The 26,221-nt window shown below is 35.4% G+C and overlaps 1 protein-coding gene across 3 annotated transcripts in view; it reads left to right on the top strand.

Annotated features, from left to right (window-relative positions):
- The window catches only part of WDR41 (WD repeat domain 41), an 85,358-nt gene that overhangs the window by 13,715 nt on the left and 45,422 nt on the right, over positions 1-26,221 (top strand). For 2 of the 3 annotated variants that reach the window (XM_001381595.4, XM_007486444.2), the window contains exons 3-5: positions 18,231-18,279; positions 20,844-20,975; positions 23,659-23,721. In XM_001381595.4, the coding sequence (XP_001381632.1) occupies positions 18,231-18,279; positions 20,844-20,975; positions 23,659-23,721 (244 nt within the window). The remainder of the gene's footprint in view (positions 1-18,230; positions 18,280-20,843; positions 20,976-23,658; positions 23,722-26,221) is intronic. The other variant, XM_007486445.2, reaches the window with a different exon arrangement.

Raw genomic sequence — 26,221 nt, 5'->3', positions numbered from 1 at the left:
TAATAAAGTGGAGGAATTCCATGGAGACTGGAACAACCTCCAGGAAGTGATGCAGAGTGAGAGGAGCTGAACCAGGAGAACATTGTACACAGAGACTGACACATTGTGGTACAAGAGAGCATAATGGACTTCTCCAGTAATGGCTTTACAATGTCCCTGAACAATCTGCAGTGATCTACGAGAAAAGATAAAAAAACCGAACTATCCTCAAGCAGAGGACAAACTGAGGGAGTAAATACACCGAGGAAAAGCAACTGCTTGACTACAGAGGTTGAGGGGACATGATTGAGGAGAGAGCACCCTAATGCAAATACCAACAACAAAGAAATGGGTTCAGAGCAAGGACACATGTGATACCCAGACGAATCGCATGTCGGCTAGGGAAGGGGTGGCGGGGGGGGGGGGGGGGGAGGAAAAGAAAATTATCTGTTTCCAATGAATAATGTATGAAAATGACCAAATAAAATAATGTTTAAAAAAAAGAATAAACTGAAAAAAAAAATTTTTGTGCAGATTGGCCCTTTTCCCTTTTTTTGGATTACAGACCTATTAGTATTTATTACTGAATCAAAGTTCTATACACTATTTTAAAGCCTTTTGAGCATAGTTACAAATTCCTGCCCAGTCTGAATAATTTCGCAACTTCACCAACAGTCCATTAGTATCTCAATTTTTCTATACTCCTTCCAACATTTATCATTTTCCTTTTCTGTCATATTAGCCAATCTAATAGGTGTGAGGTGATACTTCAGACTTATTATTAATTTATATTTCTCTATTCATTAGTGATTTAGAGTATTTTTTCATGTGACTATAGAGAACCTTAAATGAAAACTGTCTATTCATATAATTTAACAATTGGGGAATGAGTTGTGTTCTTATAAATTTGACTAATTTCTCCATATATTTGAGGAAAAAAGTTATCAGAAATACTGTGAGGGATTCCTTATCTGTGAGAGAATTTTGAAGTTGAGGGAATGGCTTAAATCTATACTTGACTAAGATCTGGATAGAAATTAATAAAGTTCATTAAATTCTCATTTGCTTGAGGAATAATAGGGATAAAATGGATAACTGAAATATATAGATAACTTAGAATCCTAATTTTAGCCATTAATTTCAACCTTTTCTCCAGTGAAATATTTAAATAATATTCTTAACTGTAAGTAGAATTGTACAGACTTTTTTTTTCACTTCTCTCTTTTCCTCCAGAGATACTAAGAAGAACTGAAGTAGACAAAAGACAGCAATAAACCTGGAGGATCTACTGGCTAATTTATTATTGACCCTTGAATAATTTTAAAAGTTGTCTTTTAAAAATTATCTTGAATTCTATGCATTACTTTTGAGCATCATGTAAATTTTGATCAATACTACATGAATTAAAAATTGCTATCTCATTCCCAGCATCTACATAAGTTAATCATCCTTTATTATAAACATCTAAGATTTAGACTATATGGATAAATAATGAGAATTTTCAAATCAGGATTGGAAAAAATGTGTGCCTTTTAAAACTAGTTTTCGAAAGGGAGAAAAGAAGTTTAAAGAATTGTAAAAATTGAAGGAAATTTTTTTTCCAAAGAAAATTTAAGGATGTAGAGGGTCTACCTTCTGTCTCATAATTATATAAACAAAAATTAATAGACCTAGAAATGAAGGATTTAAATTAAATTAAGGTTACGGATCTACTTTAATATTTAAAAAATAATAATCAGAGAATCATTTTATAATTCTTCCCCCACAAAAATAAAACTTATTAATTATGAAAAAGTTACATTTTATTATTTTTATTGTGGAAATCATTCATTTTTAATAATTATTATGCCATATTTTTTAAAAAATGAGAATGAAACTGGCAAAGAAGTTTTTAAAATGTAATCTTTTGGGTAGTGTATATTTAGTTAAGAAAGTTGTTAGGGTTCTTTATAATCATAGAATTTTAGAGCAGAAAGTGACCTTGGAATGCTTCTAACTAGACATGTAATTTTTAAACTTAAGCTCAATGAGGACAGGGACCATATAGCTTTTCTTAAACATTTATCCATCCTTTCTACCTCCCCATAGCACAATAAGTGTACATTCTATTCATATTTGCCATGTTGAATTTAATAGTTGTAACTTCATGATGCCATCAATGGCAGGCTCTTACTATTTGGAGGACTAATCTTGAGCTTTGTTTATTTGGGATATCCTAAAGTATAACTTTCCCAATTTCCTCATTAGCTATGATCCCAATTCATGTTCTCCAATCCATACATGCTCTCTGAGAAATGATACAATGATCATATATTTCTTTTTGTATGTTTTAGAAAATGTTAATTAAAATGCCTTAATATTGGATAAAAACATGCATAAGTAATAATTGAGCCAGTGACAATTCAAGAAACAATTTTTGTCTACTGTGAGCAGGTCTCTATGCTGAGTGTGGGAGGAGATAGGTGAGAAAAGACAGTTCCTGCTGAGGCAGCATGGAGTCAGAGGACCCAGATTTTAGTCTTAGCTCATCTTCTTGCTATCTGTGCCATCTTGGGCAGGTCATTTCACTATTGGAGGCCTTTATTTCCTGATAGGTGAATATGATGGTATTGGCATAGATCTCTAAAGTAACTGTAATGCAAAATAATCTGTTTAAGCCCCTCAATGAGCTATAATATACAAAATACTATATGAAGTCTAAGGGGAGAGAGACCAGTATTAAGACTTATTAGATTTTAAGTTTCTTCAGAGTAAGGCCTTTGTCAGATCTCTTTTTATCTCCATCACTTGGCACAGGGCCTTGCACATTAATAACTTGTCAAGATTTTTAAACTCTTAAAATCTTTTTGGATCCTAACTCATTCATTTGCTAGCTACTTTTGCCAACTTTGTGTCACCTGTAAACTTGATAAACAGGCCATCTATGCCAAATTATTGTTAAACTTGTTAAATTCTACAGTGTTAAGCCTATATATAGCCCTGGGACACTGCAGTAGAGACCTCCCCCTAAACTGATCTCCAGTCATCAGGGACTAATCTTTCTGTTTCCTTTAAGTTTTTAATCCACCTAACTGTACTATCAGTTAACCTTTGTCTTTCCAATTTGTCCATCCCTTGAAAAAGAGATGATGGATTCAAAATATAGAATTAGACATACATTTTAAAATTTAGCTAATGAGAGAATTTCTTCTCTTAATTATGCATATTTGTTGTGAAAATTTCCTCCCTTCCTTCCATTCTTCCTCCCTCCCTCCCATCCTACCTTTTTTTAAAAATATTTTTCCATGTTTACAGGATTCATTTTCTTTTTCTTCCCTCTTCCCTCCCTGCTCTCAGAGCTGACAAGCAATTCCATTGGGTTGTACAAATGTTATCACTTGATCCCTATTTCCATATTTTTGCTATAGAGTGATCTTTTAAAATCTAAACCCCAAATCACATACTGTAAAGATTAAAATTAAGGAATATTGGGGAGACTGAGGCATCTGAGGCAGGTAGAAATTAGTTTCTCTCTGCAAGGAGTATTATATTTTTTTAGAGGTTTATTGAAGATTAAGGATTAAAGAAAATACAGGATAAGAGACACGGGTCCAGGCCATAGAGAGGTCTAGACACAACCTCACCTACATTATGAAAAAAAGCCACACCTGCCCCAAAATGGAAGTCCAAGAGTGAGAGACCTCAAAAGCCTTTTTTCAGCTTAAATACATTCTCGATCTCGGCCCAGGTGAGATTACAAGGCATTCTGGGGAAGTGGAGCAAAGGCTCATGGGGATTGTAGTCCTGTATTCGAGTCTATTTTTTATAATACCCATGTATACATGTGATAAATGATGCATGTTTTTCTTTTCCATTCCTATTCCCATAGTTCTTTCTCTCAATGTGGATAGCATTCTTTCCCATAAGTCCTTCAGGAGTGTCCTGGCTTGTAGCATTGCTACTAGTAGCAAGGTCCATTATATTGCATTGTTCCACAATGTTTTATTTTCTGTGTACATTGTTCTCCTGGTTCTGCTCATTTCACTCAGCATCAGATCATTTAGCTTCTAGTTCATATAGAAATCCTCCAGATCATCATTCCTTATAGCACAGTAGTATTCCATCACCATCATATACCACAATTTGTTCAGCCATTCCCCAATTGAAGGACAACCCTTCACTTTCCATCTTTTGTCACCACAAAAAGTGTGGCTATGAATATTTTTGTGTAAGTATTTTTCCTTATTATCTCTTTAGGGTACAAACCTAGTAGTGGTATAGCAGAATCAAAGGGTTTGCATTTTTTTTGTTGTTTTAGTTTATTTAATTAATCAATTTAGAATATTTTTCCATGATTACAAGATTCATGCTCTTTTCCTCCCCTACCCAGTTCCCCTCTCATAGCCGATGATCAATTCTGCTGGGTGTTACTTGTGTCATTGGTCAAGACCTATTTCCATATTATTGATGTTTGCAGCAAGGTGATCATTTAGAGTCTACATCCCCAATCATATCCCCATTGAACCATGTAATCAAGCATTTGTTTTTTTCTGTGTTTCTACTCACACAGTTCTTTCTCTGAATGTGGATAGTATTCTTTCTCATAAGTCCCTCAGAATTGTCCTAGATCATTGCATTGCTGTTAGTAGAAAAGTCTATTATATTCCATTGTGCCATAGTGTATCCATATCTGTGTATAATGTTCTCCTGGTTCTGCTCCTTTCAGTCTGCATCAATTCCTGGAGGTCATTCCAGTTTACATGGAATTCCTCCAGTTCATTCCTTTTAGCTAAATAGCATTCCATCACCAAAAGATGCCATAATTTGTTCAGCCATTCCCTAATTTAGGGGCATCCCCTCATTTTCCAATTTTTTTGCCACCACAAAGAGCACTGCTATAAATATTTTTGTACATGTCTTTTTCCTTATTATCTCTTTGAGGTATAAACCCACCAATGGTATGGCTGCATCAAAGAACAGGCAGTCTTTTAATATCCTTTGGGCACAGTTTTTTTTTCATTATTTCCCTTGATATTCTTGATCTTCTATTCCTCCAAAAGATCTTTTTTATAATTTTTTCTAAATCAGTAAAAAAGGTTTTTGATAGTTCAATGGGTATGGCACTGAATAAACAAATTAATTTGGGTAGGATTGTCAATTTTTTTTTTTATTTTAACTTGTCCTACCCATGAGCAATTAATTTTTTTCAATTGTTTAGATCTAGTTTTAATTGTGTGGAAAGTGTTTTGTAATCATGTTCATATAGTTCCTGTGTTTGTCTTGACAAATAGATTCCTAAATATTTTATATTATCTAGGGTGATTTTAAATGGATTTTCTCTTTCTAACTCTTGCTACTGAGATGTGCTGGAAATATATAGAAATGCTGATGATTATGTGGGTTTGTTTTGTATCCTGCAACTTTGCTAAAGTTGTTGATTATTTACACTAGCTTTTTAGTTGATCCCCCCCTCCCCAGCATTTGAATGAGTTTATTTAGTCTATTTAGAACATTATTCCTTGGTTGCAATAATCACATTATTTCCCTCCCTCCCCATCCACCCACTCTTCCCATAGCCAATGTGCAATTTCATTGGGTATTACTTGTGTCCTTAATTAGAACCTATTTCCATGTTGTTGTTTACACTAGGATATTCATTTAGAGTCTACATCCCCAACCATATCCCTTCGACCCATGTATTCAAGCTGTTGTTTTTCTTCGGTGTTTTTACTCCTGCAGTATTTCCTCTGGATGTGGATAGTGGTTTTGTTTATTAACAAATCTTGGGTTCAAATTCATATATTAATGCATTCAATACTATTCTGTTACACTGAGTCATTTTAATGTACTGGGTTTTAACTACTGTTATATTCTGTTGCCTTTTCCCCTATAACTATGCTGAACAAATATTGAGTAAGTCCATATAAAAACATTTTTTCTATTTTTGACTTTGTAAATTGTCACATAGAGGATAGATGAACTCCATCAGAACATTGCTACAATTGTATAACAACCTTTGGAAAATTGAATGAGCTAAAAATCTCAAATTGATTTTAAGGGGCCTTTAGACATGATTTTTAGAATTTTTCTTAACAGTCTCTGGTCATTTTGCCTGACCCTAACAGGAGGTAAGGTCCATTTTAGTAGCTGAAGTGAAATACAATTATAATCCTCACCTGCCACATTTATAACAATGTAAATGGATGTGACAACAGTCTCATACCAATGGAGCTGGGAAGTGCATGTATGGGGATCCCAGGGCATATAGTACCCCTGGAGCACTCCCAAAAGAGGAGCATCTCTCATTTATAACTCTTCAGCTCACTTTACTTCCACCAGAATGATATCTAGAATTCTTGATGATATTCAAAACCCAAAATAAGTTTTACTTTGTTTAAAAGTATGTTTGCCAAGGTACAAACATTGCTACACCTGAAAAACATGACAAGTATCCATTTTCTTTAAATGTCATATAGCAGACTCATGTAAAAAATGATAATGGGTTTGTTTTCTATTTTAATTAACTGGACTATTGAGAATTTTGGGGATATTAATACCTGCATATTTATACTACTGTTCTTTATAAAAAACAAACTGTTACCTTGTAAAATTCATTTGCTTATACTCAGTGGATCATGGCCAGATATGAAGAGGAAATGGATCTAAATTTTGGTGAGAAAGCCTTGTATTCTATATTTCCTTAGCTGACACAGTGTGTAAATGATTATAAGCTACATTTTTATTTTTAAAACTCTTTTATTATTATATTTTTCTTGCATGTGCAATATACTATTTCAGTTTTTTATTTTTTCTCTCCTTTTTATATTTGAAGCATATGTCACCAGTATTAATATTTTCTTTTAACTTTTTGATTTTGCAGTAATATAAGTTTAAAATACATTTGCTATAATGTCAATGCATGCCTCAAAAGCTTGAGACTATAAAATGATGCCACTAATTGTTTAAAAAAATTATGGGACTTTGCTTAATGAGTCTGTCTGATTCCAGGACAAGATATACAAAAGAGCCATTGTACAGGGCCAAAGAAACCAATCCAGGAAGGATTGATGTACTTCTTTTTTTTTAAAAACATTATTTTCTTTGGTCATATTCACACATTATTCATTGGAAGCAGATAATTTTCTTCTCCTCCCCTCTCCCTCCCCCTGCCACCCATTCCCTAGCCAACATGCGATTCGTCTGGGTATCACATGTGTCCTTGCTCTGAACCCATTTCCTTGTTGTTGGTATTTGCATTAGGGTGCTCATTTAGCTTCTCTCCTTGATCATGACCCCTCAACCTCTGTAGTCAAGCAGTTGCTTTTCCTCAGTGTATTTACTCCCTCAGTTTGTCCTCTGCTTGAGGATAGTTTGTTTTTTTTTCTTTTCTCGTAGATCACTGCAGATTGTTCAGGGACATTGTAAAGCCATTACTGGAGAAGTCCATTAAGTTCTCTTGTACCACAATGTGTCAGTCTCTGTTTTTTATTATATTGGCTCGTCCTACCCATGAACAGTTAATATTTTTCCAATTGCTCAAGTCTAGTTTTATTTGTGTGGAGAGTGTTTTGTAGTTGTGTTCATATAGTTCTTGTGTTTGTCTCGGGAGATAGATTCCCAAGTATTTTATTTTGTCTAAGGTGATTTTGAATGGGATTTCTCTTTCTAATCCTTACCGCTGAACTGTGTTGGAAATATATAGAAATGTTGATGAATTATGTGGGTTTATTTTGTATCCTGCAACTTTGCTAAAGTTGTTGATTATTTTGACTAGCTTTATGGTTGATTCTCTGGGGTTCGTTAAGTAGACCATCATATCATCCGCAAAGAGTGATAGCTTGGTCTCTTCCTTGCCTATTTTGATGCCTTTAATTTCTTTTTCTTCTCTAATTGCTACTGCTAGTGTTTCGAGTACAATGTTAAATAATAGAGGTGATAATGGGCATCCTTGTTTCACTCCTGATCTTATTGGGAAGGCTTCTAGTTTATCCCTATTGCAGATGATGTTAGTTGATGGTTTTAGATATATACTGTTTATTATTTTTAGGAACGACCCTTCTATTCCTATGCTTTCTAGTGTTTTTAATAGGAATGGGTGTTGTATTTTATCAAAGACTTTTTCTGAATCTATTGAGATAATGATGTGATTTTTGTCTGTTTGTTGATATGGTCAATTATGTGAATGGTTTTCCTAATATTGAACCAGCCCTGCATACCTGGTATAAATCTTACTTGATTATAGTGAATGATCCTCCTGATCACTTGCTGGAGTCTTTTTGCTAGTATCCTATTTAAGATTTTTGCATCTATATTCATTAGGGAGATTGGTCTATAGTTTTCTTTCTCTGTTTTTGACCTGCCTGGCTTTGGAATCAGTACCATGTTTGTGTCATAAAAGGAATTTGGTAGAACTCCCTCTTTGCTTATTATATCAAATAGTTTGTATAGTATTGGGATTAGCTGTTCTGTGAAAGTTTGATAGAATTCACTTGTGAATCCATCATGCCCTGGGGATTTTTTCTTAGAGAGTTCTTTGATGGCTTGCTGGATTTATTGTTTGCTGATCTCTCCCTCTTTGTTCCGTTTGCTGACTAGAAGCTGACTGTTGTAGTTTCTTTCTTCTTTTTCTGTTGTTTGCTCTAATTCACCCCTTCTTTACTCCCCGTATTTGTCTTTGCTCTTGCTCCTCTCATTTTTTTGGTTTTGGGGGCTTCTGTCTATCTCCCCTGTTGGAGCTTTAACAGGAGATCTCTTGGTGTAGTCTCTGGTGGAGGTTTGTTGGGGTTTGAGTTTCCCTGTCCCCTGGAGGCTTTTGATTGGATTAAAGTCTAGCAATCAATGAGAATGGGAGGCCTGGGCTTCCCTGAGTCCTGTAGACTTTTGATGGGATTAAGTTCAGCTTAGTTGGGCTGGGTGTGCTCTGAGTCCAAAACTTCCTGGAAGGCTAGAGCAAATATGGAGGATCTCTACAGCTCTGGCCAGGCTGCCAGGTCTGTGTTCCCTCTCTAGCTCCTTCCCTGCCCCCTGTGTTGGATGCTCTGAACTTGGCACAGCCCTGCTCGCAAGGTACGCCCTCCAGACCAGCACCTTTGCCTGCCCAGAAGTTCCCGCTGCCGCTGGAGTCTCAGTGCTGTGGGTGGAGGGGGAATGGGTCCTGGGATCTTCCTTCTGTCTTCTCCTTAAACCCGAGTGTTCTCGGATTCCGGCTTTTCAGGGGGGCGTACCTTTTAAATTGAGTCCAGCAGGAGGGTTCCTTGGCTCTATCTTGTTGTTAAGTTTGTTTTTCTGTCCCCTGGGAGCATTCAGTTTGTGATCGGTTAGGAAGGGTATTCAGAGGTCTGAACTTCTGCTCCTTCTAGTCCACCATCTTGACTCCACCTCCCCCCAGGATAGTTTTTTTGGATAACTTTTTTTAGTATGATGTCAAGGTTTCTGTTTATTTCCAGGTTTTTAGGTAGGCCTTTGATTCTCAAAATGTCTCTCTTGGACCTGTTTTTCAAGTCATTCATTTTCTCAATGAGATATTTCATGTTTCATTCTTATTTGTCATTCTTTTGAGTTTGCTGTATTAATTCTTGCTATCTTGTAAGATCATTAGCTTCTACTTGCCCAATTCCAGTTTTTAAATACTGGTTTTCATCTATGATCTTTTGATTTTCCTTTTTGGTTTGGTCTATCCTGCTTTTCATGACTTCCAGCAGATCAATTCTGGTCTCCAATTTGCTTATCATTTAATTCGATTTCTGGGCTTCTTTTTCCATGTGATAGATTCTGTCTTTTAAACTGTTATTTCTTTTTGAACTATTTCCCATTTTTCTTGCCAAGTTTCTGCTAACTTTCTCACTTGGTTCCTAATCTCAAATCTGAATTCCTCAAGAGCTTGTGACCAGTTTTTTTTTTTGGGGGGGGGGAAGGTTTGTATGTGTTTGCTTGTTTGTCATCCTTTGCTGTCTTCTCTGAAGTCTGGAATTTTTCTCCATAGAAATTATTGATGGTCAAGGTTTTTTTCTTTTTCTTTCTTTCTTTTTTTTTTTGGTAGTTGTAGATTGTAGTTCTTGGGTGTTGGTGGCCATTTCTGTGTTAGTTTTTTCTTACCTTCTTAGTCAGAAGTCTGAGTGAAGAGGGTAGGCAGATCTTTGTATTGAGCTATAGAGTGGTTTTTGCCCTGAGATTATTTTTTATTCTCTGCTGTATCTGCTGTGTGCCTTTTCTCCATGCCCATTCTCCGCATTCCTCACTCTCCTGAGGTTCCACGTCTCATTGCTCTCTGGGCTAAGTCTATGATGTTCTCAGCCAGCCTCCAGAATACCTAGAGATTGCCCCACATTCACTCTGACTCTGGAGCCATAGGTGGAGTGTGGGGTGAGGTGATCAGCTCATGCTTTGGTAGCAGTAATTTTACTCCCTCATACTGTGGAAATGCCCAAGCCCTGCCAACCTTCAAGGCTGTGCCCTACAAAATAGCCCCTTTGCTCATCTGATTTTGTTTTTTGTCCTTTTGAGGATCTTTATATCGGTAGGTGTTAAGGAGAGGAAGACCCTTGCTTCTACTCTGTGGCCATATTAGTCCAGAAGTCAGTATGAATTCTTTTAAAGTCCTTTGGACATAATTCCAAATTGCCTTTTAAAATGGCTAGATTAATTCACATCTTCAAGCAATGCATGTGTCCCAATTTTGCCACATCCCCTCCAATATTTATTATTTTCCTTTAATGTTGGCCAATTTGCTAGGTGTGAGGTGGTATGTCAGAGTTGTTTTGATTTGCAGTTCTCTAATTATGAGAGATTTATAATACTTTTTCATGTTCTTATTGATCATTTTGATTTCTTTTTCTGAAAACTGCCTATTCAAGTCCCTTCCTCATTTGTCAATTGGGGAATTGCTTGATTTTTCATATAATTGACTTAGCTCCTTATAAATTTGAGAAATGAGACCTTTTTTTTTTTTAAACCCTTACCTTCCGTCTTGGAGTCAGTACTGTGTATTGGCTCCAAGGCAGAAGAGTGGTAAGGGCTAGGCAATTGGGGTCAAGTGTCTTGCCCAGGATCACATAGCTGGGAAATGTCTGAGGCCAGATTTGAACCCAGGACCTCCCGTCTCTAGGGCTAGCTCTCAATCCACTGAGCTTCCCAGCTTCCCCTGAGAAATGAGACCTTTGTGAGAGGTTTTTGCTACAAAATTTTTTTCCCAATTTGTTGCTTCCCTTCTAATGTTTGTTGTGTTGGTTTTGTTTGTACAGAAACCTTTCAATTTAATATAATCAGATTTATTCCTTTTGCATTTTGTAGTGTTCTCTATCTTCTGCTTGGTCTTAATAATTTCCTTTCTTTCCATAGATCTAACAGGTATACTATTCTATGCTCATCTCATTTGTTTATGACTTCCCTCTTTATATTTACCCATTCTGAATTAATCTTGGTATAGGGTGTAAACCTAATCTCTCCCATACTGTTTTCCAATTCTCCTGGCAGTTTTTGTCAAATAGTGGTTTCTTGTCCCAAAAGCTGGAATCTTTGGGTTTATCAAAAGCTATTTTGCTACTGTCATTTACCCCAAGTCTATTCCAATCATCCACCTTTCTGTCTCTAAGCCAATACCATATTGTTTTGATGATCATTGCTTTATAGTATAGTTTGAGATCTGGTAACATTAGTCCTCCATTCTTCACATTTTTTTCACTAGTTCCTGTGATATTATTGATCTTCCCATCTTTCCTGGTTGTTTACTTAGATTCCCTATGTACTTAATTCAGAAGTACTTATTAATTGGAAAAAAATTAAAAGAAAGATAATTAATTCTAATGTCTCAAAGGACATGCTCCTCAATAGTGTGTCTTTCCAGATTGTCAATTAAAAAACATATATAGCTATGTAAAACAATCAAATACATTATTTACTAAAGTCTAATTAAAGCATATGTATATAATTACCCTCATCTAATTATCTAGTAGTCATATTTTAAAAAAGAGTTTATTGCAATAACTTAATAGTCTTTTTGACACAAGTCTCTTTGTTCTTGAATCTTCACATTATTTACCAAACTGATTTCCTAAAGAGCAAATCTGGTTGTGTCACTCCCCTAGTCAATAAATTCCAGTTGCTCCCTGTTACCTACAGGATCAAATATAAACTCCTCTGTTTAAACCTGTCACAAATTGGCTACAACTTTCTTTTTGTGTTACTTTTCCTTAGGATTTATGATGGTGCCTGACACATTTGTTGTAAATGTTTTTTGATTGAGGAAATGAAATTAATCCAGCATAACCTGTTTTTTTTATGAAGCAAAACTGACTCTTCGTGATCTCTTGTCTTTTCTTAATGGACATCTGTCCATTAAGCCACCATTTAAAAACACATTCTTTAATTTTGCCAAGAATTTAAGTTCAACTTATAGATTACAATTTATAACGTCTTCTCTTTTGTTAAAATTTTTTTTTAATTGTAGCACTTGTCCTTTCCTAGCTTAATGGCACCTTTTTATTGTTCAGCTTCTTTCAAAGATCATTATTGATGGTGGTTTAGCAATCTACATTAGTTAACATCCTGATTGTCTGGGCCTGATGACTTAAGTTTATTAAGGATAGCTAGATCCTTCCAGACCCTCTTCCTAAATGTTGTAGATTTCATTTTCTTATTAGTCACTTTTGTACTATAAAAATAAGTGTTGAATCTAATTGAATTTCTGAGATGGAGAACTGCAGAAGACTTCCTGGAGGAGGTGATCTTTCTTAAAATTATTTTTTCAATGAACAGAAATCCATCTTTTCTCCTCATACCCAGTTGAGAACTAAAGAATAACAAAATTCCTATTACAAACTTTTATAATCAAGGAAACCATTTCTGCATTGACTACGTCCCAAAGAAAAAATTTACATACATATGTATGTGTGAGTGGGTACATGGATGTGTGTGTGCCTCATTCTCATTCTGAGTCACTTCTCTGTAAGAAGATAGATAACATGTTTCATTATTTGTCACTATGTTGATCAGAATTCCTCTAAGTCTTTCAGAGTTGTTCGTCTTTACAATATTGTTGTAACAAATTATTGTCCTGTTTCTGTTCATTTCACTGCATCAGTTCATATAAGTCTTCTCAGGTTTTTCTTTTTTTTTTTAGTCTTTATTATATTTTATTTGATCATTTCCAAGCATTATTCATTAAAGACATAGATCATTTTCTTTTCCTCCCCCCCACCCCCCATAGCCGATGCGTAAATCCACTGGGCATTACATGTTTTCTTGATTTGAACCCATTGCTATGTTGATAATATTTGCATTAGAGTGTTCATTTAGAGTCTCTCCTCTGTCATGTCCCCTCAACCGCTATATTCAGGCAGTTGCTTTTCCTCGGTGTTTCCAATCCCATAGTTTATCCTTTGCTTATGAATAGTGTTTTTTTCCTCCTAGATCCCTGCAAATAGTTCAGGGACATTACACCACTACTAATGGAGAAGTCCATTACATTCGATTATACCACAGTGTATTAGTCTCTGTGTACAATGTTCTCCTGGTTCTGCTCCTCTCGCTCTGCATCACTTCCTGGAGGTTGTTCCAGTCTCCATGGAACTCCTCCACTTTATTATTCCTTTTAGCACAATAGTATTTCTCAGGTTTTTCTAAAATTATCCCCTGTGTCATTTCTTATAACACAATAGTATTCCATTACATTTATATACAATAATTTGTTCAACCATTACCCAAATGATTGCTATACCCTCAGATTCCCATTCTTTGCCACTTCAAAAAGTTAGAAATATTTTTTGTCAAGGTTGAGTTAGAGTTTACTTTGTTTAAAACTAATCCTGTCCCCCCTTTTCCTTTTTACTTGAATAAAATATAATTCTGTATTTGCCTCTGCCTGTTGTGAAGATTGGATTTGGCTCTCCCCTCATTGTAACAATGAAGGTACTTAGCTCTTTCCTGATTGTGAAGATTTAAATTGTAACTCATGTCTATTTTTAGATTTTAATCCCCATGAGTGTAAACACCCTACTTAAAAGTTAAGTATGGAGACCTACCTATTTTTAGATTCAATCACAAAAAGTGCAAACACAGTACTTAAATGTTAAATATGAAGATCTGTCCATTTAGATCTAATCAGCAAAAGTGCAAATATCCCACTTAATCATGAAGTAGGAGGTCTGTGACCCATGTGTAAGATAGTGGGTAACGAATCAGAATCAGCTGACTGCCTTCTGGGCAGTCCTAGAGTGGAGCATTGGCTGGGATTGGTAGATGTAAATATTAAGGGAAGTGACTCAAGAAAAAAGGTCTTTGAAAGAAAGAGACAAGGGCCTGAACTCAGTTCTTCTGGAAGTTCGCCTTGGAGACACTTGGAGTGGAACCTCCTGTGAGAGGTCAGTTCTTCATTTTTGGAAGTGGAGATGGGAGGAGTTCTTGATGCTTTCAAGTTGAGGCTGGTAAAGAGGGGCAGAAGGATCTGCTGACTGAACTGACATGTGGTGAGTGGAAAGCTGACCTTTAACTGCTGGATTTTTCTGAAGAGACTTCCCCAGGTCTTGGCTACAAGGGCTGAGGCCTATTTGGTTGAGGACTAAACTCTCCTGCCTAGTTTTTGAGCCAGGGGCTGGAGATAAATTCCTTAGTGATCAGGCTAAGCTTATCCTACCTTATCCTCAAAATCCTTGCTTCACTCTTTCTACATTTTGTAAATAAATTGTAAATAAAATCTCTTTGGAATTAATGAAATTTCTGGCAACCAAACTCTTAAATAATAAAGTCCAACCCTTTAAAATTAACCCCTTTCGGTGTGTATTCTTACTGAGGAGGTAATATTTAGAGTTGGGTTTTAAAGAATAGAAATTCAGTTAGGAAAGAGATAATAAGATATATGGGCAAGGAATAGAGTTATAAAATTGTGGAACATTATATATTTTATGAAAGATGAAAAAGAATCCAGTTTGGCTGCAGCATGGCATATGTGAAAGGAGAATAGCTTATAATTTAGAAAATTGGGATAGTGGTAGTCTTTGGAAGACCCTGAATGGCATGCTGAGGAGATTGGCCCTTTGCTGCCTACTGAATGGAATTCAGTTTCCTCAGCATGCCTTTCTAGGCCATCCATTGTAGGCAGCAGGGGCCATTAAAGGTCTTTGAGCAATTAAAACTATCAATAACCATATGAGAAAATGTTCTAAATCACTCCTGATTAGAGAAATACAAATTAAAACCCTGAGGTTAAACCACCTATCAGATTGGTCAATATGACAGGAAAGGAAAGTAGTAAATGTTGGAGGGAATGTGAGAAAATTGGGACACTAGTGCATTGCTGGTGGAGTTGTGAACTGATCCAACCATCAGAAGTATGCCCGAAAGGCTATAAAATTGTGCTTACCCTATTTAATACCACCATTGGCTCTATATATCAAAGAGATCATAAAAAAGGGAAAAAGACCTACTTGTACTTGTACACACTCTCTGTGAAGGCAAAAAATTGGAAATTGAGGAGATGTCCATTAGTTGGAGAATGGCTGAACAAATTATGGTATGTGATGGTGATGGAATACTATTGTGCTGTAAGAAACTATGAGCAAGATGATTTCAGAAAAAGGTGGAAGGATCTGTATGGACTGATGCAGAGTGAAATAAGCAGAACTGGGAGAGCATTGTACACAGTGACAGTAGCATCTTATGATCAATTGTGATAGACTTAGCTACTCTCAGTAATACAATGATCTAGGACGATTCAGAAGGACAGATGACTTATCTGCCTTCAATGGAAAAACTGTTGGGATTGGAGGCAGATCAAAGTACACTGTTTTTCACATTTTTTTTAATAGTTTTATTTTTGGGTTTTGGTTTTATATGACTATTCTCTTGCAATAACCAACATAGAAGTATGTTTTACATGATAAGACATGTATAACCCAGACCAAATTGCTCACCATCTGAGAGGGAGGAGAGAGATAATTTAGGATCTTATAATTTCAGAAAATGTATGTTGAAAGTTGTTATTATATGTATTTGGGAAAGTAAAATATCTTTGAATAATTAAAAATAAAGTCTTTGAGCAGAAGTGCGGCATGGCCAGATACCTGCCTAAGGAAGATGTTTCTGGCACCAGTGTAAAGTTTAGATGAGTGGGGAGAGAGTCAATGTGGGAAGATCTGTTAGGAGATTATCGTATTATTAATATCTACATGGTGCCTCTTAGTACATACTTTGTATGTGAAGGAAGTTATTTAGGGGACCTTGATCACGAGGACAAAATCTAAGTTCTGGTGCCTCCTGGGATCAATGGGAAAGCCATCAATTAAGGTGGGTGACAAGGAGGCAGAGCAAGTGTCCCCTTGGAGCCCTAGCAAAGGAGGAAGGGCCAAGAGAGTATTGCTCAGGGGCATGGCCTGTAAAAGTGAGCTGAATGGGAAAGGTTTGAAAAACCCAAGTAGACTTCTGCAATAGAGACTGGACAGCCCTGCTGCTGCTGCTGCTCCTGCTGCTCCTGCTGCTTCTGCTGCTGGAGGAGGTATAGAATCTTAGCCAGCCAAACAGAGAATCAATTCTATTCAGGTTAATCTTTCCTTAAGGGAAATATATCTTTATCTCTCTTTCTCTCTCTCCCTCTCTGTGTCTGTCTGTCTCTGCTTGCCTCTCTCTCTCTCTCTCTCTCTCTCTCTCTCTCTCTCTCTCTCTCTCTCTCTCTCTCTCTCTCTCTCTCTCTCCCTCATTTTATTAATAAACACTTATAATTCTGATGACACCTTTTTATTCCCAACAATTGGAAATTAGAGAAGATATGTGGGAGATATTGCTGAAGTAAGAACAATGGGACTTGGGACCTAACATGATTTTTCAAAGTCAGGAATAAGGAGAGGAAGAAAAAGTTGAGGACAATACCAAAGTTTTGACTATTGGAGACTAAGAAGTTCCATTGCCAGAAATAATAAAGTCAAAAGGAGGAGGTTTTGAGGAAAATATAAGTTCAGTTTTGGTCACGTTAAATTTGAGATGTGTATAGGACAAATGGACAATCAGGAATGAAGCAGTGGAACTTGGGAGAGTGGTCAGAGTAGGATTTGGTAGTCTTTTGTATAGAGGTGATATTTGAAACTGGAAATGAATGGAATTGCCAAAGAAGGAAGTTTGTAGTGAGATGGCTGAGAATAGCTTTTTGGAAATAACCTACTTTAACAGTCTGAGATAGGACAATGAATGAGGGAAGGAGACAGACAAAAAATGACTATGTGAGTCTTTTTCATATGAATATAGGAAAATGTAATAAACCTAGTCATGCTAGTGGTTCAGTTGAAGAAATAATTTTTTAAACACCTACTATGAGCAGAGCACTTTGCTGAGTATTGTTGGAGTAAAAAGGTTTAGATAAGCCACTTCTCCTTCTCCTTACCTTTTTTTAATGGAGCCACAATCAAATCAATACCCAAATCAGTAATGCCTCATTACTTGAAAAGGTGTCACTATATTCTCCTATAGATCTCCCATTCACCATCCTAGTCACTCTTTAAACTATGAACCCCAGATGCTACACAGGATTGTGTTAGTTTTTGTTTAAGTATTTTATCCCCAGTTCTTGGCAAGCAGTAAGTATTTAATTAAATCCTTTCTTAATTTAAACTATAATTAATAATCCTACACAACAGATCATTTTCATAACTCTGTTCATGTGCTGGATAATCTTTATTACTGAAAGAAAAGATTGAATTTTTATGAAGCCTGTAGGTTGGAGGGGAAAAGAGAACTGAGCATGAGTAGCTGAGTACTTTGAGCTTTTTTATATTACTTCATAGTTTGCCTTAACATCTAAACCTCTTGATTACCCAAGAAAGCAGCAATATCCCCAAAGATCTGGGAACTAGAGAGTGCAAAGGAATAGGAATGGTTTAAACAATTAAATTTCTAAAATCTTTGCATAAAATGAATAAAAATAATGAGTTTACTCAGCCACTACTTTTTCTGTTGGGAAATTAATTCATAACAGAAAAACTGGGCATTGGCTCAGTTTCATCTCATTGCAGACAGATTTCATAGAATAATAGAATTCTAGAGCACAAAGGGACCTTAGTCCAACCCTTCATTTTATATTTTTAGCAATGTGTTCATTATAACCATATTTATTCTACTACCAGACAATTAGTTCTAATGGAATTTTATCTGTACTTGAGAACATTAGTGAGTCAAAATATCATTAACAGGGGTTGAAGAAGCTTAGTAACTCTAGCAATTATGTGATAATAGATTCACTCTTTAGACTTACTACTAATGACCCTTTCTTTACTTTTCCCTTCCTTCACCAGATTTGCATCTGCTGGAGATGATGGAATTGTGTTTTTATGGAATGCTCAGGTGTGTGCTGATTTTAAATGGATTATATAATAATGATGGAACAATATATATGACTCATAAGTTATAGGCACCGTATACTTCTCTGCATTCAGATATTAAACTGTCTATATTTTATACTCATTCATAGCAAACAAATTCTGATAAAAATATAGAGGGAAAAATCTCAAATATTTCCTCACATTGGTTTAGGCTTGTTGATTATATTCCAGGAGCAAATCCCATTCACTAATGTAGATCCCCTCTATCTTATAGTCTTTTTGTTTTTAACTTTTACTTTTGTTTTTGAATCAATACTTTGTATTAGTTTTTTTCTTTTTTTTTAAACCCTTTCCTTTTGTCTTAGAATCAACACTGTATATTGGTTCCAGGGCAGAATAGCAGTAAGGGCTAGGCAATGGGGGTTAAGTGACTTGCCCAGGGTCACACAGCTAGGAAAGGTCTGAGGTCAGATTTGAACTCAGGACCTCCCGCCTCTGGACCTGGCTCTCAATCCACTCAGCCATGCTGTTCCCCATTTTGTATTAGTTCTAAGGCAGAAGAGGGATATGGGCTGGGCAGATTAAATGACTTGCTCAGGGTCACACAGCACAGCTAAGTAGTATCTGAGACCAGATTTGAACGATGACCCTCCCAGCTCCACGCCTGGCTCTATCCATTATGCCACCTAGCTAACCCCCTGTGCCTTATAGTCTTGTAGAGAACAGAAATATTAAGTGTCTTGATTATGTCAAATAACAGCTAATTGTATCAGAAGAGAAATTTCAACCCAGGTCTTCTTGACTCCAAAGAGGGCTCTCTATTCACTGGGCCTTCTCCTGATATGAAAGAAATATAGAAAGTTAGAGAAATCAAACTTTGGCTCATTATTTGAGACAATGACATGTAGAGGAGGAGTTCCTAGAATGTCGTACATTTTACTTTTTGGAAACAGATACAATTGACAAATGTTCTGAAAAGTGTAGAGATTTTGCAAGTGTATACACGACTTTCATAAGCAAGATTTATAGTGAGTGCTAGGAAGTCTGTCAACATAGGGCAGTCTCAGCAGTGTTAGTACGAGGATGCTCCCGTAATCTTTCACGGAGCCACACTAACTTCTGCACTTTTTTCCAGTAGGTCTAAAATGTTGACATCTAGAAGTGGTTTCCTTTATGTAGGCCTGAAGATAGTTTTTCTCCCCGCCCGCCAAACTGCCTCTCCATCATGCTGATGACCGAAGTCAGAGTGGTGCTCTATCGCATCGCTCTGAGCTTAGTCTGACAGAGCGGAATATCCTTATTGACGCTTGTGTCCTTTGAAATCCGTCCTGGCCCAGGATTTCGGACCACTGATTTGGGGCTACTGGTGTGACCGCTTTTCTACCAGGCCTTTGGGCACACCTGCTTCAGCATGGTGTTTGTAGCAACATTTTTTGGCAAAAAACAACTGTCCAGTTGTCCAAACTGTGAGGGAAACAACTTAAGCTTATTGGGTATGTTTCTAAAGTAGAATTGTATTCATTCTTGTTTTGGTCTTATTTAGAAGTATTTTAAAGGTACAAGTATCCATTCCACATCACGACTTTCCCCAGTGTCGTTTCAGTCGATTGTGGGTCAGCCTAAGAAATGAAATGGAAATTTTGGGGGAGTTTTGGGGAAGCTACAGACAGTATCTGAAGGCCAGCGGATGACACAGAAAACTTTAGAAACTTTATAACCTATGATCAAATATTTAGCCCCAAATTTACAATAAGATACTGTAAATGCCCCCTAAAAGAAAAAATTCAGACTTCTCTGGTACGGAGGGCCAAAAATCTTTATGTGGATTTTCCAGATCTGGGGGTGCTACACCCCTAATCCCTACAATGTGGAAAGGATACCTGTATTTTCAATGTGGCATCAAGGTTTCTCTGAATTCTTGAAGACTATTCCTCTGACATGTCCTCCCCAATTAGAAAGCCTGCTAGGGGACAAGGCATATCTTTATCATCTATCATTATTGGTTTGCCAAGTGATGCTATACTTTGAACCACATCGACTCTTGCCCACCATGTACTCAGTTGTATAGAGGTTGCAGCGTGTCTCGGGGGCGGCATAGCGGTGAAATCACAGATGCTTGAAGTATTTTGGTGAAATTTATTTATAAGATCTTTTTTGAAATATTCATTATATTCATCAAGTATATAGAAATTTGTTAATGTTATTATTATGTTAATGGTGGTGTAATGGGAGGATTTAAGAAGTTGCAGTTATATGAATATAACTGATATCCAGGTTCCAAAGATTGTAGATACCTTGAGTCACAAATGAATCATATTTATAACACTCTTTTAAAATCAGTCTAACAAGGATATAAAAAATGCAGTGTTATTCCATTAGAGAATAGCTAAGAATTGCTGATAGCTATTCTTAGTTGTTTTTATCACTTGGTAAATTTCTATTAAATATAGAAAACCAAAATATAATTTCATTCTGTCCTAATTTTGAATAGAATTTATGGATGTTTTCTATGTGGTGGTTTCTCTTATCACTTAAAATTATTTAAGGTATGAAATTAGAGCCCATTAACATTCTTATTTTTTTCAGACAGGAGAAAAGATTTTTGAGCTCCACGGACATACACAAAAAATAACAGCTATAACTGCATTTCCTTCTTTGGCTTCTTGTGAAGAAAAAAGGCAAATGATCTTAACAGCTTCTGCCGATAGGACCGTTATTGTATCCTTAAATCGAAAGGAAAAGGAATCTGTTTTGCTGGGAATGGAGAGTTAAAGAAAGCAAAGGAAATGATGAGTTTCTAGAGACCAATTTTTAAACCTGTGGTACAATAAAGATTATATTTTCTTTTTTGTGACACAGTAAAAGAAGCTCACATCCATATAGTTTCAAAATATCTTTGCTATTCTCTCTCACCTGGCCTTCATTATAGCTCTGTGAGTTGGGGAGGATAAGTCTTGTTGTCTACATCTTATGAATATGGAAAATGAGATTCAAAGTAGGTGAGTGCTTTTTTTTTTCTAAAAAGCATTTTCTACACATTTTCTAAAAGAAGGAAGACTCAGAGTAAGGCTTTAAGGTCCAAGTCACCTGATTCTGGGTTGATGATTCCTCTACTCCACCAGGCTTTTTAAAAGTATCAGAAACCCATGTGATTAGTAGTTTATTTTGTGTCTAGAATAGAACTAGCATGTTATCTTGTTACAAAATACTTTTCCGAACATGATCTATTTTATTTAAATCCTTTTACTTAAATTTAAATAAAGAAAAGCGAGATTTTTTATACTAGCATTTTCAATATTGTTGGTTTAGTTTTCTTTTAACTCCAAGAAAATAAAGATCAGTTGAATCAATCAAATTTGAGTTTTTGCTGTTAGTTTAAAAAATAGAGGCCAGGTGGTACCTATCATTAAGAGGTCTTAGCAGGAAAAACTTTCATTTTCAGAAGGTGGATGTTGCTGCATGAAAGAAATCTTTTTGGTGAGGAAAATAAGAGATATTACCCATAGGGTCAAAGACTTAGCATCTCAGGTTAGTGCTGGAAGGAACCTTTGGTACCATCTTGACTAGAAGGCAAGGTCCTTGAGGGCAGAGACTATTGCATTTTTGTCTCTGTTTCCCTAGTTTCTGATTCAGAACAAGTACTCAAATGCTTATAGGCAACTAAATCTAGGTCAGCCTTTCTTATTTACAGATGAGGAAACTGTGTAGAGAAGGGAAGTGATTTTCTGGAGGACACATAGGGAGGAAGAAGTGGAGGCTAGATCCCACTGCAGAATCCAGCTAGAGGTCTCACCAGTATCCCAGGCTGCCTCTCCTTTTCTCTAAGGCTTTTTTTCCTTGGAAAAGTTATAGAGTACACTTAACATGTTCCAGGACACTTAAAATCTCGAGTTTTAGAAAATTATGAGAATACTTAAAAAATATATAGTATCTAATAATATTTATCCATGTTTCTAATCTTGAAGATAGAGATTTTTCAAAATAGGGCAGCATGTGATACCACCAAACTTCATTGATTCAGACTAAGGGGATGGTCAAATGAGTTAATGCTTTGAAAGAAATATATTATTATTGTCTTCAAAACATATATGTATGCTTACATATATTCATATATGCAAACATGTTGCCACTTGAATTAATTACTATATTAATTTCTAGGTATCAGTCTAACTTGACCTCTTTTAATGAATAAAAAAGACTCATTTGTAAAGAATAGAATTCATTCCTTTACTAGTTAAGATTTTTCTGAGTAGTTTAAACATCTGTTGTAATCTCTTTATTATTTTATTAAATATTATTAATTAAATTATTAATTAAATATAATTAAGTTATTGTAAAATTCTTTTAGTAATAGTACAAAATTAAACTTTAGTCTACTTTAGGCTGATTTATTGTGAACAAAATATTGGAAGTTATATACTTAATATTTCTTTATATTTTTTACTCATGTCTATGCATTTCTCTCTATATAACTGTGTGTATCTGGATTTTTAAAAATACGTAGTTATTTTTCATAAAACAAGATTGTTAACATGCAATAGATTCATTATGGTTATCCTAATGAATTAATAAATATTTTAAAATTATATTTTAATTTCTAATATGGTAAACATCTATAGCTACAACCCTCATAAACCAAAGCTCTTAATAATTTTAAGAGTATAAAAGGGTTCTGAGACCAAAAAGTTTGAGAACCTCTGGCTTAGAGCACTAAGAAATTAAGTGACTATATACCATTCGGCTGATATGTGTTATAGGCAACACTTTGAACCTTAGTTGTTGACTTAATTAAAGATAATGATCATTTATTAGTGTAGAGATATTCTTAATTTTTTTAGTGAAAAGAGAACTGGATTTGGAGTCCATGGATCTTGGGTTTCATCTCTCTTGGGCTCCATTACCTAGTCTCCAAAATAAAGAGATAGGTAGTTCTTGATGGATGCCAAAGACCTTCCTGGCTTTAAATCTATAATTGTATGATATATGTAGTTTTTATAACTTTGGATCAAATATTCTGTTGGCTCTTTAAAGTAATTTGGTAATAATATGCAGAATAAGACATACATTTTTTGGACAGGGCTGATGTGGGGACTTGTTTTGCTTGATGATGTGTATTTTTCACTTGTTAGGAAAAAGTCAGAAAAAGAACAGAAAAGCTTATTAATTAAAAGACATTTTTAAATAACTCTCAATATATTGTTACAGATCACACTTCTGCTATTCTAAGTGAACTAAGGTTACTTTTGAGTATTAAAAAAACATGAGTTTTTTAAAAAAGACCTTAAAAATAAATTTCAACAAAAAGCAAAAACTTTTAGTTTTTCAACAGTTAGAAGATAGGCATCATATAATATTGTCAGAATTAGTCAGAAACTACTTTGCATTTCCTTAACAAATTCAGATTTGGGATTGTGATACTGGCAAACAAGTTCAGAAAGTGTCATGCTTCCATTCCACAGTTAAGGTAAATTTATAAGTGTTTGGGGGGTAGTAGTGGTGGTGTATAATTTGCTTTTATTTCTTTGACTGAGAAACAGTAAATAATGAAATAGACAAAATGAACATTTTTCTTTAGTACATTGCCTTATATAAACTTGAAGTTCTTACTAGATTATGCATTTTCTTTATGTAAGTAAGGTCAGTATGTTGTACCTACTTCTCCAAGGCTCAAAGGTGAGGATGTTTACTGCTGAAGGATGTAATTTTTTTCCCAGGCTTTTATTCAGGGAAGTCCCTATCCTGTGTTAACCTCAAGAGTCCCATGAAGATGCTGCTGCCAAAAGGCTGCAAAAACTGTCTGAAGCAGAAGGAATTATCTAAAGTTCCCCATACATACTCCCAATACACTGGGAAAACATGGTAACAATAAATGCTCGAGGATCACATGTGCCAATTTTTTCTTATGATATTAATTTCTTGGCTAAAAAATGAGAGAATCCTGAAAATCTTCTCTGATAAGGGTAACTGGACTTAGATTTTGGATTTTTAATGAATTCAGAAGCAGGTACAATCTCTTGGGCCCTGGATCTTCATCTTAAAGGGCATTTGCTGCTGCTGAAGAATGAATTTGTGAATACCATGGACTGGCCTTGTGTTTTCTCTTAAATATAGTAGTTGATAAGTAAAAAGTTTAGCTCTCTTCTCCTTGATTATCATTGTCCATGCATACACCTAGAAGATTTGGAATTAGAGGAGAAGAGAATACCTGGAAAAAGGTACCTAATACTTGGTACCAGTGTCAGAGATACTCCTGGCCATCCATCATATATTAGTTTCTTTTTTTTTTTTAAACTCTTACCTTCTGTCTTAGAATCAATACTACACATTGGTTCCAAGGCCAGAAGAGCAGTAAGGGCCAGGCAATGGGGATTATATGACTTGCTCAGGGTCATACAATTAGGAAATATCTGAGGCCAGATTTGAACCCAGGACCTCTTGTCTCTAGGCCTGGCTCTCAATCCACTGAGAGCCCTTTATATAGTAGTTTCTTTCATTCATGTTGAATGACTGCAGAAGCAGATGACCACTTTCTTTTAATTTTCTTCTTTTAAGCAAACTCACTTCCCATTCTATCTCATTTCAGAGGAGGAGGAATGATTTTACTTAACTAGCTAGACTCCTAGCTTATCCTAATTCTTTTCTGTTTTTTGCTGCTATGGCTATTAATGATAGGAAAAAAAAGAAAAAAAAAGTTCTTCTGCAAACATTTTAGCTTCCGAATACAATTTGAAATTTTGAGAAAATGTACTTATTAAAGCTACATGGGATTTATTGTGTCTATCAGCTTTCATGGCAGTTGGCATATAATAATATGGTCCTTAATAAATATTTGAGTGAATTTATCATTTTAAAGATAAATAAGTAGGCTATTGGAGCAAACAGTCCTTTAAAAAAGAGGAAAAAAAAAGGAATCTCTTGATATAGCAGAGATCAAAAATGTCTTTTTTTAAAAATAAAATCTCTGGGGCAGATAGATGGCTCAGTAGATAAAAAGCGAAGACTAAAAATGAGAGATTCAAATCCTACTTTATACACTTCCTAGCTGTGTGAAGTCACAACTCCCAGTGCCTACCCCTTACTGTTCTGCTTTGGAACCAATACATAGTATTGATTCTAAGAAGAAAGTAGTTAAAGGTTTAAATAAAAAAGTAACATCTCCTATAACTATTTTAAAGCAGCAAGACTAATTTCTCCAAGGAAAAAAGTTATATTTGGTAAATCATTAATGATATGCATTATAGTAACAGAATTTTCTTTGAAGATTCTAGTTAAAACATTGAATTCTTTCAAATATATCAGTTTATGTTGTCTGAAATGATTCTAGGACAAAATATCTTTTACCTTTAGACTCTCTTAAAGGTAATTACTATTAAAAAGCTATATTATTCAAATTCAAAATGCTAATTTATGATGTAAAGTGTTTGGGGTGAGGGAAGATATATATATATATATATATTTTTTTTTTTAAGATGAGAAGAAAACTTTTTTCCCTCTATTTCCATCTACTATGGGGGAAATTTTTAATTCAGTAAATATTTATAAAGCCATTTACTAGACTCTGGGAGATATAAACTAAATGAAACACTGCCTCTGCCTTCATAGAGAGCTTAGAGTCTTATTCTAATATCATCCTTTGCATGAAGAATGAAACAGAAATCTCTACTTCTTTAGAAGATTTTTAGAAACATTTTCCTTACCATATCTGTTTTTAATCCAACTGCAGTTGGTACATTGTAAAAGGTCTACCGATCCTCTTAACAGAAACAGCATGGTTTAATTAAAAAAACAACAACAAAAAACTATTTGCCTTGGAGTCAGGGTAGAACTGGAAATTAGTGTTTTCTCTGATGCTTAGGATTGTAAATTTTACAATTAGAAGGGACTCTGGTAGTCATCTGGTCCAATTCTGCCATTTCATAGGTTTGCCATAGTATTCCTGCAGAGAAACTGATAGTAAGAATAAT

Source organism: Monodelphis domestica, chromosome 3, assembly GCF_027887165.1.
Source record: "Monodelphis domestica isolate mMonDom1 chromosome 3, mMonDom1.pri, whole genome shotgun sequence".
NCBI classification, from domain to species: domain Eukaryota; kingdom Metazoa; phylum Chordata; class Mammalia; order Didelphimorphia; family Didelphidae; genus Monodelphis; species Monodelphis domestica.
This window is presented reverse-complemented; position numbering and strand designations above follow the sequence as displayed.